At 39.1% G+C, this 17,369-nt stretch overlaps 1 protein-coding gene across 1 annotated transcript in view; it reads right to left on the bottom strand.

Annotated features, from left to right (window-relative positions):
- Window positions 1-17,369, bottom strand: part of ABCA12 (ATP binding cassette subfamily A member 12) — a 224,960-nt gene that overhangs the window by 45,354 nt on the left and 162,237 nt on the right. The window contains exons 33-39 of the mRNA XM_039355317.1: window positions 12,511-12,747; window positions 10,214-10,346; window positions 8,754-9,006; window positions 7,148-7,234; window positions 5,417-5,510; window positions 1,848-1,975; window positions 81-168 (exon numbers count right to left, since the gene is read on the bottom strand). Coding sequence (XP_039211251.1) covers window positions 81-168; window positions 1,848-1,975; window positions 5,417-5,510; window positions 7,148-7,234; window positions 8,754-9,006; window positions 10,214-10,346; window positions 12,511-12,747 — 1,020 coding nt within the window. The remainder of the gene's footprint in view (window positions 1-80; window positions 169-1,847; window positions 1,976-5,416; window positions 5,511-7,147; window positions 7,235-8,753; window positions 9,007-10,213; window positions 10,347-12,510; window positions 12,748-17,369) is intronic.

Raw genomic sequence — 17,369 nt, 5'->3', positions numbered from 1 at the left:
ATATTATATACAAACTAAATTTAAGAAATCACTTATTGGTTTGCTATATTTCATGACAACGCAATGCCCATAGTGTTTACCTTTGTTACTGTTCTGTTAGCAGGCACCGGACTTATATCAAACTGGAGATTACTAGTTAAAGGCAGTCCAAAACTCCAGCCACCATATCTAGACATGGAAGGGGAAAAAAGAATACCTTAGAAAATAAAATTCTCATGTTTTAGACATCTTAGATTTCATGCAATTAAATTCCATGGAAGTTATAGAAGCCTTAAAGTGTATATCACTTCTGACAGTTTGACATATCTGGGCAATGACTGATGGTACCATCAAGTTTTTTTTTCTTTAAAGAGGTTTTCTACACTCTTGGACCATCTGGATATGCCAATGTCATATGTCCCATACCCATCCCATTCGTGTTAAATGCACTTCCAGGTTGAAAGGATTAGCCCATGACATCACGTCCCTGTCAAGGAGCTGGCATGGGTGATGGGAGCTCACCCTAACACACAGCAGCACTTGGGTCTCGAACATGGGCTTGCTAACCTGCAACCCAGCATCCTAACCATGAGTCACCATGCTCCTAATATACCCCATGAAGGATTTCTTGTACAGATAAGAGAAAGAGAAGAAGCTGACAAGGGAGTTGCAGGCTCAGGATTCAGATAAAAAAAAAATCCAGGCAATTCCCAGATCTTATGGAAATAAGGTACTCAGCTGCACCAACATGTTCTTTTGTACATACTGAAAGAGCTACCAGGAAGTGTATAATCTCAAGAGTTTAATTAAAACTAATGTATGTTTTCATTTTTATCTTTCAAGATTTATGGACTAGTATTTTAAAAAAGAAGAGAAACAAAATAATTTTAGAATCCTAATTTGTTATGACTTTTTAAAATCAAAATTAAAGATTATGTCCGCAAGAATAATTTAAGCAATCTAAATCCCTTTTGTTCAGTGAACTGGTGACTAAGAAATTATGCAAATATAATGTGCCAAACACTGTCTTGCTATAATAGATATTTAGAAATATCACCACAGATTACTCCTTTAAATTAAATTTTAATTATGTGATAGAATTAAAAGTATAAACATAAATGAAAGAAATGCAAATGCTAAGGAAGACACCAATTGAGAAAAAGTGTTAACCACTTTGGTAAGAATGCACACACCCCATCCTTTTTTTACTATGCCCCCCAAATCACAAGAATAAAAGCTCAGGAAAAGAAATACAGACAATGTTTCACTCATGAACTTGAGTAACCATGGTCATTGAGAAAAGCGGAAACATTGACTCAAGCCCGCCTATATGGAGGCAACAGACAGACTAAAGATAACAGGATAAAATCAATTACATTTGTTTGATAGAATTAAGACCAAGGGAAGCTTATGACCAATCACAAGCTTTTTTGAAACAAGTAAAACCAAATAATAAAAGCATACAAAGCAAGCCTCAAAATTACAAAATACTGTAAACTGTATAAAAATCCTTGCACTCACCAAGCTAATTTGACAGCCATTCCAGAAACATGCTGCTACCATTTTAGTTTCTGGCTACCAAGTAAACAGAGACCTTCTTTCTTGCAGCCTGCCTCCATTTTATTTCCAGTATCTTTCTCCTGGTTTGGGACCAGACCAGATATTTCTTCCCACACCACCATATGTAGGACTTGCAATCCCATTCTCTCCCTGAACTACTATGAGGAGACATGGTGGTAACCAGATGCATCAGGAGAGGTGGTGGGGATCTCAATGGGACAACAATGAAATTAATGCTGCATTGGCAATAACTTTCTGTTAAAGTTAAATAGAGCTAGCAAAGGACAGCAATAAGGTAAATGGAATACCTCTTTTGAATAAAATCTCTGGCAGTAACTAGAAGGTAAGTTTCTACATCATGCCCAGTAAGGTTATATATTGTCCGGGAAGAGAATGTTCTCTTGTGAGGTGGTGAAAAGTTCAGCTTTGGACAAGTCTAGAAATAAAAGGAATTTATGAACATGAAAGATTTTTATACCTAAAATTATATTATTTTGATGAACAATAAATATTAATATAAAATATTCTTTAGTGTCTCTCTGCAATATTATTTTAATGAATAAAACTTCAAGCAAATGAAACAAGGCAAAGTTTTTTTTATTAAATTATAATTTAACAAAAAATAAAACCATGTAGACAAACTAATTTTCAACTGGGCAGATATACCTTCTATACTGTAGGGCAATTATTAACTACATTTAATTGATAATCTACTAGTTCATCCTTTGAAATAAATCTAAAATTTTTTAAAAAATGTAAGTACTATCTATATACGTTGTTCTTGTAATCTCAAGAACCATGATGTTTCAAGCAAATAATTCCTTTTACTTTTCTGCACATTTGCTTTCTTTCTATGTGCAGTATGGCCCAAACTGATTTTAACTGTGCAATTGTAATTAAATGGACATAAAAGGCACCTCTGATCAAGCTTAATGGCTCTGGCCATGTAGTTGTCTAAGCAACAGTAGAGAAGTAGAAGCAATTTGCTACAATATTTTTTCAGCTTCTCAGTCTAATCTATGACCCTGGGTTTTCTGATCTAGCCCTGCTTGAGATCAATCAAGGTCAAACACATTATACCGTGTTTCCCCCAAAATAAGACCTACCCCAAAAGTAAGCCCTAGCTTGATTTTTGGAGGAGGGCCTAATATAAGCCCTACCCTGAAAATAAGCCCCACTATAGTAGGATCCTCAGCCAGATGGGGAGTGCAGCCAGCTGACATCGCTTATGTCGGGAGCACCTATGGGGCTGAGGAATATTTCTTCATCCCCCCCTTACCTTCTCAAGTCCTCGGCGAGCCCCAGTCTCTGCCTGTCTTGTCTACTGGCCCTGCTGCTGGGACATTCCTCAGCCATATCAGGTGCCATGTGGCTGCCAAGTGGCTGCCTGTGCTGCTTCTGGCCTCATGGGGGCTCTTTGCCCTCCTGGCCATGATGCTCTGGGACACTCTGCTGGACTGTTTCTGCCTGGTGCGGAGCGAGTCGGATTTCTCTGTCCGTTTCTCAGCTGCCGCCGCGTGTTTCTGGAACTAAAAATAAAATTCAATCAAACATTCCAACTTTGCGAGATCTTTTTTGGGGGGGGGGTGAGAAGTTGGAAGGTCTGATTGAACTTTTTTTTAGTCTCATAAATACATGGCGGCGGCTGAAAAACGTGATCCAGCTGAAAGGCAGGTTAGTGAAAAAATGCTTGAGGGAGGTGAGGGCATCTGGGCATCTGTGTGGCAATCTCTCCAGCTCTGCAGAGGCAGGAGCCAGGCAGGAGCAGCCCCATGCTCTTTGGGCCCTGGCGAGCACTGCAGCTCTCATATCAGCTGTGTGAGGCAGGCATGGGGCTGCCCTTGGCCACTTTCAGCCTTTACCCTGTACAGCTTCGGCAGGTGTCTGGCAGGTGGAGGAAAACAATTCCACTCCACTGTCACCTGCCTCGCCTCACCTTATGGCAGTGGCACAAGCTGGTTGGGCCAGGCTGAGTGGAAAGTGAGCCGGCTGCAGCAGCTGGTGAGGTAGAGGCCAAAAGCGGCCAGGGCTGCCCCATGTCCACCTCGCACAGCTTGGATGAGAGCTGCAGCAGCCAAGTGCCTGCAGCACTTAGTAGATGTGCAAGCTGGCAATCAGCAGCCCGAAGGCAGAGGTGTGGACGGTGCAGTTCCACCGGTGGCTGCTGGCGAAGGGGCCCTGGCAGCCCGGCTGCAGGGGGGGGTCCGGAGGTTGAATGGAAGATCTGGGCCAACTTGCCCCATGCCAAGCAGGAGCAGCCCAGCAGGGTGTCCCAGAGCAGTGTGGCCAAGAGGGCAAAGGGCCCCGTGAGGCCAGAAGCAGCATGGGCAGCTACACGGCACCCAATGTGGCCGAGAAATGTCCCAGCAACAGCAGGGCCAGGAGGCAGGGCAAGCGGAGACTGGAGCTTACTGAGGTTTTGGTTCATTGCAGTCGCAGGCAAGCAGATGGTGGGACAGAGAGGATGGGACTGGTAATAGCAGTGCTCCCTCTTCTGTTGGCCCCCACATTCTCTACCTCCTTGCCTTGCCCTGAAAATAAGACCTAGTGCATTTTTTGGAGGCCAAAAAAATATAAGACTGGGTCTTATTTTTGGGGAAACACGGTAGGAAGAATGTAAAGGCAATTCCACACTGCAGCCTAAGATGCTTGCCTGCCTCTCTACATGCTGTTCCCAATTCTTTTTGAAGTTAATGCCAGATCTTCCAGGCCAGATTGTGTTGCAGGATTAGATTGGCCATTCCTTGCTTCCTGCCCTTCTCAACCTGGCAGAGAAGATAAAGCCCACTGACTGGCTTCTGTACGAACTGATCTACCCCGCCTGCTTTTTATTCTGTTAGGGATTGTTTCCTCTTTCCTAGTCCCCACCCCCACTTCCATCCTTATTCTCCTCTGATACTAAAACAGACCCTTGTTGTTTATTATATTTCTCCTCATGGTTCCATTGTTGTTATGCTACAGTAATCAAAACAATTAAGAACAGCTTGTTCTTTTACTCATATGTTCCTCTGTAGAAAAATTGTAGAAAGGAAGAACTGATAATTTGCTTCTCTGAGCTTGATTGTTTTCTTGCAGATATTTCATTATCCAACTAGGTAACATAATCAGTGCTAGATAATAGAAATTAACATTATATTTAGGTTTGTCTCCAAGACTAACACTGTAGTTTTCATGCTTGAGAAAGTGAAGGAAGATTCTACTGAAAGCAAGTTATAACCATAAATTACTTTGCCATGCATATTGTTAATAGCAATAGCACTTAAGACTTATACAATGCTTTAAAGCCCCCTCTAAGCTGTTTACAGAGTCAGCATATTGCCCCCAATAATCTGGGTCCTCATTTTATCAACCTTGGAAGAATGGAAGGTTGAGTCAACCCTGAGCCAGTGAGAATCAAACTGCTGGCAGTCATCAGAATTAGCCTGCAATACTGCATTTTAACCACTGCGCCACCACAGCTCTGTTAAAAACTTATTTTTCCACTTCAATTCTCTTAATTCCACTACTACTACTACTACTACTACTACTACTACTACTACTACTACTATTAAAATTAAAATTTGTTTGCCTGGAGCCACTCAGAATCAAACTCCTGGAATGAGTAGTGAGTTAGTCTGCAGTACTGCATTCTAACAACTGCACCGACAAGTCTCTTAAGTAATGTTAAGTAGTATTATTAAATGAAAATACTATTAAATTGGCAGCTTGAGAAATTAGCTTTTATAAATATGATTTTAAAGATATCCGTTTTTCATAAAGTTGGATTTGGTCTTAGAAAAAAAAATCCACTTATTTAATCTTCATTTGAACCTTTAGTCTTTTTTTTAATTTCTATTTTATTTTGACCTTATTGCATGAGATTCTAATTTGAATTTACCTCTCCATTGAGTGTGCAATTGCAGGCAGTATACTGATCACTCTGATTTCCACTGAATATCCACTTTTCAGCCACATCTTCCTTGAAACATGTTCTGAAAGTAAGCAGATTTAACACTGACATTTCCTATAATTTTGTATACACAGCATAGTGGGAATTTCCCAGATAATGCAGAACACTAAGCAGGAATACCTCATTATTTTTTAATTTCCTAAAGCTTTTCCAAGGGAAACTAAATTTGATCAGCTCCACTTGGTTCTTACTGGTTTAACTCTTCTTCTGTTCATTTATTTTTATTCAATATTAAAATTGAGTAGAAAAGTTTTAATAAGACCTTTTATATAAGCAAAAAACTATCTACAGTAACACTACATTAAGAAATATTGGAAGCAGAAGGGAATCTTGTGCCTGAGAGACTAATATATGTTTACCCAGAAAATCCTATGATACAAGTACTGTATGTATAGCCCATGCCACAATTAGTTACAGTATATGTCCAAATAAATATTAAAAGGGCCCACATATCATTTTTTTTTTGTAGTTTTTGTGAGCCCTGTCCAACAACAGTTGAAAATCAGAGGCCTAATTTTTGCCATTTTGTGTGGTGGAAAACACATAAAAACTATAGTGTGTGCTTTTAAAATAAATTTAGCACAGTTTGAAAAAGATAAACAAAGCCTGACTTAGTCCATTTTGCATCCTTGCCTTTACTCTTCCCTAAATGTCAAGAGCTACAGAGGCACACAAAGGTTGTCCATTCATGGGCTAATCAAATGCTCCCTCAAACAGCAAGGGTGACAACTTTTTAAGGCACTGAATGCCATGATGTGATATAAAATGATAAAGAAGGCTCTGACAACATAGATGTAAAAATGGCCAAATATTCCTAAGTTGTCATCCATTTCACCACTGAGATTTCATGTAAGAATATCAAAATTGCAGTTTTCTTTCTTGCAGAACTCTTATAAGAGTTCATAAATGTCTCTTATTATGTTTAACAGAAGCTTTCAATCTTTTTACTTAATAAGTAATTTAATTTTGGTAATCTATGGACAACAATCAAAATTTACTGACTCCTATGCCACAAGAATCTTCACACATCCCTATTTCAACCCTCCTCTTTCATCAGTGACTGTAACTTGATAAAGTTGGATTCCTGCACTCCTATAAACCTCTTCTGTCAATCAAGCATAATTCAAAAGGATTTACTTCTGACTAGAATCTGTAGTAAGACTGCATCTACAGTATGCTTACTTAACATTATAATGAGTTCCATTAGTTGGAAATAAACAAATATTTAAACATGCTTATTATGCATGATTTAGGTATCAGCCTGTTTGAAGTTCTTGGGTTTGTTTTTGAATTATTCTAGTTAATAATTTATATTGCATTACTGCTGAACTACAAGGTTTAGCAACAGCAAAAAATCTAAAATATCTTAATTTTGACAACACTTAACATCAGTGAGACCTGTAAAACTAAATTTGGTATTTTGGTGAAGAATATTGCACATTTAATATTAGATATTTAATTGGACCAAATTTTGATAGAAATCACTATCTGTTGCTAGAATATTTTCTAATGCTGGCAGCTGGATATAATAACTCTGCAGATTATCCTGATGACTCATACTTTTCAGTCATTTGTCTTTTTAGATGAAACTAAAAGTAGGAAGGAGATTATTATTTTGTTATTCTGAGATTTACTTACAAATGGAGAAAAACTACTTACAAATTACTTCTGTTTAGACAGGTATTATCTATTCCAGGAAAAGAGAGCATTGAAGCAACCAAAGCATCTGTGGTTTGATTGTAATTCCTAAACACACAAACAAAGAAAATGATTAAATGCAATTTCAAGGCAACCATAAGTAATGAACAGGATAGTTAACATTCTTTTGAATCCCTATATCCCATGTTAAAACTGAATGACAATGGAAATTGAAGAAAGCTATTTTAGTCAGAATACTAAAACCTACAAACACACACAGAGAGACACACCCCAGTTAAATATTTTAACATTGTAATTTCTTCTGGTTTTTATTGTTTTGATGTTCCTTGTTTTTGAAGGGATTATTTTGAATTTATTTATTTATTTAAATAATTTATTGGTCACCTATCTTACCATGGGGTAACTCTGGGTGGCTTACAGTTACATATACAATTAAAACATAAAGAGTAAAGTAAGACATTAAAACCAAGAACACTTGGGGAGGGCAGGGGCAGAATGGGGGGACGTGAGATCTGTTATTACTCAATCAGCCACTTTCACTGTGCTGTTCCCCCACTGGGGCCCCAAGCTGACTGGCAGAGCCATGTCTTTAGGCCCCTATAAAAGGATAGGAGGGTTAGCGCCAACCTCACATGGGGGGGCAAGATATTCCAGAGGGCAGGAGCAACAAAAGAGAAGGCCCTCCTCCTAGACCTCACAAGCCAGAATAATCAGGCTGATGGGACCCGCAATATGCCTCCTCTGCCAGCACGAATGCTACAGGCCAATTCCAGTGGAGTAAGACGGTCCCTCAATAAACTGAACCTATGCCATGAAGGACTTTAAAGGTGATCACCAACAACTTGAATTGTACCCAGAAGCAGGCTGGTAACCAATGCAGCTCATAGAGCAATGGTGTTACAGGTGCTATTCCTGCCCCTCCAAAAAACTAGTCACGCTACCACACCCTGCATCAGCTGTAGCTTCCAAATGCTCTTCAAGGGTAGCTCCATGTAGAGTGCATGGAGCTGTAAGAGACTAGGGACTGAACAACTGAGTGGAGGGAATCCTGGTCCAGGAAAGGCTGCAACGGGTGCACAACTCAAAGTTGTGCTCTCCTAGCTGTGACTGCCACCTGTTTACTGAATTGTTGGACTATATTGATAAACTTATAAAAATGCAATAGAATATGTGAAGTTGGGGAACAAGAGGAAAAGATGCTACCTAGGAAACAATTAGTCAAGACAGGCAGGAAACCCCAGTGGCATAATAGTCAGAGAAAGAATTTCAGCAAGTTCCCAACCCAATGAATCAAGCAGTTAAACGTGGCACTGGGAACTGGAAACTTTGTACTTTTACACTTGCAAGATTCTATTAAGGTAGCCTTATAGAATTATAAGTTTATAATTTGCTTTACTCTCAAAACTCTAGAAAGTATTATACTGCTGAGTTTAACAAAAAAAAATATTTTCTGTCTCTTATCCTTCACTTTTCTTAGCATATCTCATACTGCCACACAAGAAACTATAGTAATTCTAGCCATACTGGTGATGATTTGGTCAGCCCTCCTATTCCCAGTGTGCCACATTCCATCAAACTAACTGAATAACTAAAAATGAATAGTCACCCAAAGAAGTCTGACTGGCTGGAAGACCCATACAAGGCTGGTGAGAGATGGAGAGCTGGGTATTCTGCCACCTTTGTTCTCAAGGTGCCAAGGCCCATAGCAGCTGTCACAAAGAGCACGGGAAGGATAACTTGAGCAATAAAACCTTTCACATCGCGTCGAGTGTGATGGAAACGTTTAATGAACAATGCTGTGGCCTTCCTCAGCAGGAGAGAAAGATTGCTTGGCTTTCCCATGTTAATCAGGACTTGATCTATTCATAAAAAAGGAAAGAAATACCATAACCCGTAAGTACTTAGTTCTGTTTCCTTATTATATTTAGTTTTACCCAATTCATCCCACCAGAACATGTAAACCAATTTGAAAAATATTATTTTTGAAATCCTAGACAATCCTAAATTCTGGCTGCTGCTTTATTAGCAGTGATTGATGTTAGGACTCACACTATGTTTCTTCTTTTTGAAAATCACTTCTGGAAGTATTTTGCTTTTGGTAAGCCAACCTATCCAACCCCCTCATCCAGGGTCATCAACATTCTCTCCTCAGGCCTACATTGTTCTTATAATGGAAAGAATGAAAAGCTACATGATCAGCAGATTAAACAGTCTGAGGGATCATGGTGTTTCAATATGACTGTTCCTAGGACTATGAGGAGGTGAGATGCTACTGCCAGATATACAGGTAATTGAATATCTTCCCTACAGCCAGGAAGCTCTAGCATTAGAGGTCTGGTTTCCTGAATCAGCTATTGTTGTTTGCATCAGAAGGTATACTTGTGATGATGGGACAATCTTTGACAAAAACAAGATCTATGAAGTTAGTGATAACCCAAGTCATTCATTGTTCTTGTTTCATATGAAGAATGGGGGGGGGAGATGATTTTGGAGTTTGTGGATTGCTGCTGAGTAGCAGCCCTGTACTTAATTAAAACTCAGCCCATGTCTCAATAACTGAACAAATTTTAAGGAGCTATGGCAAGTTTTTTTTTTACAATTGTATGATATTTAAGTAGCCCAGGCATAGGGTCCTATTAGATTACATCACCATTTTCCATCTTCTCAACAAAGTCTGAGATGGAATTTAGCTTTTCTTGGTAAACTAATTTCTGAAGGACCAAACAGATCTAGAATGAAATGGCACAGAAAAACCACCCATTATATTTCTAATCATAATCAGTGTTTGATTTCAGGTTAAAAGATACTGGAATTCCCATAAGGCTGTCTTATCTCTATAATTGTAGCCTGAAACTGCTCCATCACCAGCCATACTTAGTGATTTTGCCTTGTTCCCCCAATTTATCATCAATCCAGCTTATATTTTTGTGAAGTTAACCTTATGATCTTTCATAATCTTGCTAAAAAATGCTGCCTTGCTGTAATTCATTGTACACTGTTCTAGACACTATAAGCTTTTCATTTGGTAAAAACTTCAGCCAGTGAAAAATTACACTATCTTAATACCATCTGGTTCAAAGAGGTTGTTAGATTTTATGGACAAGCCATCATTATCCACAGTAAAATTGGGCTCTTCTTGAGATAACTCTGCATCGGTTTGTTCATCTTTTGCAACATCTTTGGTCAAATTAAGAAACACCTGCAAAACAGTAATATTAAAATATTTTAATTTCATTTCTCACAATTCCTAAAGCAAATATTTTGATCTTGCTGTTAAAAATTGCTACTTGGACACAAGACTCAAAACACATGCAACTTCAACTAATGCTCTGTTTAGTTTAGACTGATTGTTTCCAGTTTGTGTGCAGAATCTTATGCCAGTTCATAGTTCTGTAATTAACTTTTACCCATACTGTTTCTACTTTGTAAATGGCCATCCTCATAAGAAGCCATGACACAGATATAACATGCAGACATAATGGGAAGAGAATATTAATTTCCTCTATGGTCTTTCACACAGACTGACAAGAATGCACTACTAGACAAAGAACACCCTACAATTAGAAATCATTGTTATTTCCCATCTTAAGTTTATTTCTTCATTTCCTGATCCAGATCAGTTTGCAACTTTAAAAAAAGTTCATATGAACTTGAGTTTGCATTTGGTGCAAACCTAAATATGTATATTTTTTTCAAATGGTTTTGCATATAATCTTAATATATTACTGTGATGCAAACTAAGTGCAATTTTAAATACCTATTTTAGTATACAAATTATGACTTCCCATGTACATTCAGGACACATTAAAATGAAGTCTCAACAAAATTTCCTATTGTTACATGTAATTAAATATTCAGTGAATAACAATAACTGAAGTTGAATCACCAATGTAATAATAACTAAAGCACGCTTCTGTGGATGGCATCTTCCTATTAGTCAGCTCCTGAATCAGCTCATTCTGTCAGCTCTCCCTCTTGCTGAAAGAGGCAGAAATTAATGGAATGACTAAATTCTAAAGGCCCCTGGCCACATCTCTATGCATGGCAACTTTTTTATTTGTCATCTTCAAAGTCCAGCTGCTACTCTGTTTCATATAACTTAATTTCAGGTTTTTGTCTTCACACTATGTCATGAATTATACTATTAGAAAAGGCTACTCAGTGTGCTTCTGTGTATTCCTACTATAATTTTACTTGATGCCAATGGACTGATAAATCAATTTAATATATACTCATATTTAATTTTCTTCATTGTGATCATAATCTTTTCATTCTGGGAAGATTTGTTTCATACATGTCCTTTCTTTTAAACATCCATTTGCCACTTTTAGGTTACTTACAAAATTTAAAGCATAAAATTAAAAAAAATTGAAATGAAATAATAAAATAAAAAAAAAAACAAATAAAACTAATAGCAACAATAGCACATTGGAATATCTGCAAGAAATACCATTTTCCTGCAAGCATGAACTGGTGGGACCACCAATTATACAGAGTAATAGAGGTAGTCCTCAACTTATGATTACAATTGAGCCCAAAATTTCCATTGCTAAACAAGGCAGTTGTTAAATGAGTTTTGCCCCATTTTATAACCTTTTTTGCCACAGTTGTTAAGTGAATGACTGTAGTTGTTAAGTTAGTCACATGGTTGTTAAGTGAATCTGATATCTCCATTGATTTTGCTTCTCGGAAGTTTGCAAAGGGTGATTATACAACCCCAGGATGCTGCCATGGTCATAAGTGTGAAAAAGAGTCATATGTCACTTTTTTCATGCTGTTGTAACTTTGAATGCTCACTGAACAAATGGTTGTATGTTAAGGACTACCTGTAGAAAATGAAGAAGCTAAAGTATTCTGGGACTTTACAATTCAACCAAACAAGCACCTGCCACATAACATCCCAGACTTAGCCATTGTCAATAAGAAGACAAAAAAGTGTGGATAGTGGACAATGTAGAATCTGGAGATCAGTAGAAAAGAAGAGAAAGAACTGAAGAAATGCATAAAATACAAAGATCTGCAAATAAAAGCAGAACAACTGTGGCAAAACATGGCAAAGATAGTACCAAGAGTAATAAACACCTAGGGTGTAATCCCAAAACAACTAGAGCATCACTTGAATACTATCAGCATTGATAAAATCAGTCAATTGCAAAAGGCAGCTTTACTTGAAACAATTTACGGTACATCCTGTGACAATAATTTTAACACCGTACAATAACATCTGCGTATTGGGAAAATCTCAATAGGTGGACAAAAATGCTAAATTCAGTTTAAACATCTGGCTCACAGTGCAACAAAATAAAATATTAAAATAAAATAATATTACCAAGTCTGATTGTTTAAAACTGTTAGGTGCTTACTTCTTCTATTGTGCTGTCTGAAATTCCATAGCAGCCAATACGAAGATCACTTAAATTACTATCCAGGTTTCTCAGAAGAGACTGATAGGATGAAGAGACTTTACTGTTAAATGGAGGAAGTACATAGATAAGTTCTCCACCAATATCTTCTCTGAGATATGCTTTTGGAAGATGAGCCTGTATTGTGGCTGTCACAGCTGAGGTATTGCATTCTTCTGCTACATTCAGAGCTGAGCTCTGGGGAAACATAAGGGGATAATAAATACCATACAGTGAGATTTTAATTTTCATAATATACTATGAAATATGATACATGGGAAGGAAATTAAGTTTGAAACAACTGAATAAAACTATATTCAGGCATCCTGAGTACATCACTAAATTTTATCTGCTAGTTGGTGGACATAGATAGCAGTAAATTGGTGCAATTTAAGTCTCTAGATTAGATATCCTAATTTGCATAGGCTTTGGGCCCAAAAATTCAACATGGGAAATAAGTGAGCTTCTTTATGGAGGACATTTGGTTATGGAGTATAGCAGCAAAGAAGCAGATATCTTTAAACTATATTTTCTCACGATGGCCTTTGAAAAAGAGCCTTAGTAATATTTTAGCAGTTTGCTTTAAGCAATATTGGATTTTAAATATAAGTAACAGCACATTGAACAGAGTTCAAAATTTAATAGGTACCCAATGAAATTCTTTTAAAATATGCATAATATGTACAAATTTGGTCATGCCAAATTTGATATTTTTGAAATTTTTGATAATTTTTCATTTTCTCTGTTTTAAAAGGCCATACAATGCATATATTTAAATACATGTACTTTCTTTTAAACACATATTTATAAGATACTGTCAAGATTGAATTGCTAAGATGCTTGCTGCTCAACTTGCCATAGAAACAGGGGGAGGGGAATCTTGGGAGGACCAGGATTTTTAAGAAGCTGTCTACGGACCATGAGAACCAAGGTCACAGAAGCAAGTGTCTCATAAGAAACCAAAGAAATGTGAATGTCAAGGTTCTGACTAGCGGACCCAACCAAGCAAACTTCTCTGAGATTTTTCAGGCTCTTAATGCAAAGTTTTATTGAATATACCATATCTACACATATGAAACTAAAACCAGCTCTGACCAGACCCCACCCAAATCACTATAGTAAAAGCACTGTCTTCTTCCTCCTCCTCCCTCTGGGTCAGATCACGTTGCCCAATCAAGTTGAAAAATATTGTTGAGAGACAGCACTTCTAGACCTAGCCAGACACCTGGCAATTGTCCTTGGTTCCCATGGTCTACTTCCTTAATCTTTGACGTCTGCATTCCACACCTCTCCCCTTCCCCCGAGCTTGTTGGCAAGTTGAGAAGCAATGTCCATTGCACCAGCAAGACTGGGCTTCAAGACTTGACAGTGAACACTTGGTGGGTGGGGGTTATGGTTATTGTTAACTAACCAGATTTTCACGTGGGAAATTCACGAGCTGATTTTGCTTCTTCAGTACCGAGATATGTATTCAATAAACTTTATTTTTATGGCACCTTGAAACCGTAGAGTTCCTCAATGTTGAATTCGCTAGTCGGACAGTTGACAGATACTTTGGTAAGTTTAAATTGTACCACAACATTTGGAAAAGTGAAAACTTTGGTGAATAATTAAGTTCCCATCCATAGAGCCCAAGTGAACAGAGAACAGTCAGAAAGAGCAGACTTTGCAGAAGCGCTGCTCTCCTGAATAATCTAATTAAAAGCCTTAAAAAAAATCCTGCAACCACAGGGAAAAAATGAATGGAGGAAAAGACTAAATTGGAGAGAAGAGAAATCTTGGAAATCAAACATTTATTTGGATGCAAAGTTTATTCTGGTGAGTTCTATTATGCAGCATGGTCTATCTGCAGTTTCCTTTGTTTTCCTAATGACAACACAGTGCAGCATTGAAATCATTTTCTTTATATAGACTGAACTGTTTTTCTTCAATATTGACTGCATAGTCCTTTTTACCATTTTTACCTTTTTATGTGTGTGTGTGTGTGTGTGTGTGTTTTCTGAGGTTTTCGCGGGTGTTTGTATGTAGGTCTTTGGTTGTTCAGGTTTTCTCCCGCGTAAAATTGGAAGTGTCTTGGCGACGTTTCGACGAAGTCCCATTCGTCATCTTCAGGCTGGTGTTTTCAGCTTCGTGCTTTGAGCAGCAATGTGTGGTCTTAGCTGTTTCTTCCTTTTAACTGCCAGTGGGGGTATGAACTGATTGGGTGGGAGCTTGGCTGTGTTCTGATTGAGTGGAGGTGTGTTCTGATTGGTTAGGGGCTTGGCTGTGCTCTGATTGGCTGGGGGCTTGGCTGTGCTCTGATTGGCTGGGGGATTGGCTGTGCTCTGATTGGCTGGGGGAGTGTTCTGTTTGGTTGTGCTCAGGTTAGTCTGAGTTGCAGAGGGGTTTAAGATTTTGGGCTGCCTTGCTATTTTTTGGCTTCGCGTTCGTGGTCGTGCCTCCTCTTCATGGAGGGTGTCAGTTTGCTTCATGGGTGAAGAGGGATATGACATCTCGCTTGTTCATGCTCACACTCCACTTCAAACTCAGCAACAAGATCCACCCCGCACTTTGGGACAAATCCAAACAACTCGCCGTCTGGAGAGCCGAAACACAGACCACCCTCAAGACAGATACACACACCAACAAACTCCGAAGACTACAAGAACGCCAGAAACAAACCCCTCCTCCCTCACAGCCACACATGAAACAAACAGCGCATAACATCTCAGATAGGATCCTCACCAAAGCCAAAACCAATATCCTTTCCAAAGGATTCAACTTTGCAGTTGCTCCCAAACACATCCCCACTGAAACCATTATATGTGGAGTTGAAACCAGCCTGACCAAAATCAATCCCAATGACGCTAACAGAATCAGACTCGAAATCACCAACATCCTCTGCACCAGCAAGCCACCCAAAAGCAACTTACCCAAAGAGGAACAGACAGCACTACGTAACCTGAAAGAAGACACCAGCAAAATAATCCTACCAGCAGACAAGGGCAACACCACGGTGGTTATGAACACATCTGACTACCAAACCAAATTAACCAACCTACTCCAAGACTCCACATACAAACCCCTAAATACAGATCCCACCACCTACCTGGAAAAAACCACCAGATCCAAAATAAAAGCCTCCCCCATTAGCGAAGAGATCCAGCAAAGAATCATTCCCAGAGAGAAATCATCCAGATGCCCCAAACTCTATGGTCTCCCCAAGATACACAAAGAAGGAACCCCACTCAGACCTATAGTCAGCTCCATAGGCTCACCTCTACAAAACCTAGCCAAATTTCTCGCCAAACAACTACAGCCCTATGCAGAATCCATCACCTCACACGTAAAAAACTCATTCCAGTTTATAGAGATCATAAAGAAACAAAACGTACAGCCCAGCGACCTACTAGTGAGCTTCGATGTCATATCCCTCTTCACCCAAGTGCCTATCAAAGAAGCCTTGACAGCTATCCAAAACAAATATAACCCCCCCAAACACATCTTAGATCTGACCAACCACTGCCTATCCAACACATACTTCATCTATAATGGACAAAAATACAAACAAACAGAAGGAGCACCCATGGGATCACCCCTCTCACCTGTCATTGCCAACCTCTACATGGAACACTTTGAAACCCAAGCTCTAGAAAAATTGGATCACAAACCCAAACTCTGGCTCAGATACGTAGACGACACCTTCATAATCTGGCCACATGGGAAAGAAAAACTGGACAACTTCCTCACACACCTCAACAGCCTACACCCCAAAATACAGTTCACCATGGAAACAGAAGCTAACAACCAACTTCCCTTCCTGGATGTCTTAGTCTACAAGAAATCCAATGGCTCCCTAGGACACACCATCTACCAGAAGAAAACACACACAAACCGCTATCTGCACGCTCTCTCACACCACCACCCAGCACAGATCAACTCTGTAGCCAAGACACTCATCTCCAGAACAAAACGCTTAGCTGACGAACAACACCTAAAACCCGAACTACACACTCTCACCAATGTACTAACATCCAATGGATTCCATAGAAATAAGATTACAAACCTAATCCAAAAAGAAACCCCCACTAAAATCCAAGACAAAGAACAAGAAAACGGCAAAGCCCTCCTCCCATACATAAAAGGCACCACAGACAGAATCAGTAAGATCCTCCATAAACACAACATCAAAACAGCATTCTGCACAAACAGAAAAATATCCACCATCCTTAGAAACCCCAAAGATAAAATTGAATTAGAAAATCAAGGAGTATACGAAATCCCATGCACCACTTGTCCCACCACATACATCGGACAAACCAACAGAAGAATAAGTGCACGCATTGAAGAACATAAGAACTCAGTCAAAAAAGAGGAACCAACATCTTCCCTGGTCCAACACCTTAAAGCCACAGGACATGAAATTGACTTTAAAAATACCAGAACCATTGCCAAAAGTGAACATTTTAATAACAGAATAATCAGAGAAGCCATCGAGATAGAAAAACGCCCACACAGCATGAACAAGCGAGATGATACCTCCCGCCTACCAGCCATTTGGAAACCCGCCCTTATTGACAAACGACTCCCTAACACAAAAAATGATACCAGACCCACACTCACAAAAACCACACAGGATGTCACCACCACACATCCACGCAAAAAACAAACCCAAAGCCACACCGATGAGGAGGCACGACCACAAACCAGAAGCCAGACCACAGCTGCATCATTAGCCACTTCAAACCCCTCCAATCCATACATGAAGCAAACTGACACCCTCCATGAAGAGGAGGCACGACCACGAACGCGAAGCCAAAAAATAGCAAGGCAGCCCAAAA

Source organism: Crotalus tigris, unplaced genomic scaffold (assembly GCF_016545835.1).
Source record: "Crotalus tigris isolate CLP2741 ecotype Arizona unplaced genomic scaffold, ASM1654583v1 scf7180000018674.437415, whole genome shotgun sequence".
NCBI lineage: Eukaryota > Metazoa > Chordata > Lepidosauria > Squamata > Viperidae > Crotalus > Crotalus tigris.
The sequence above is the reverse complement of the archived record's forward strand: the minus strand, read 5'-3'. Positions and strand labels throughout refer to the sequence as shown.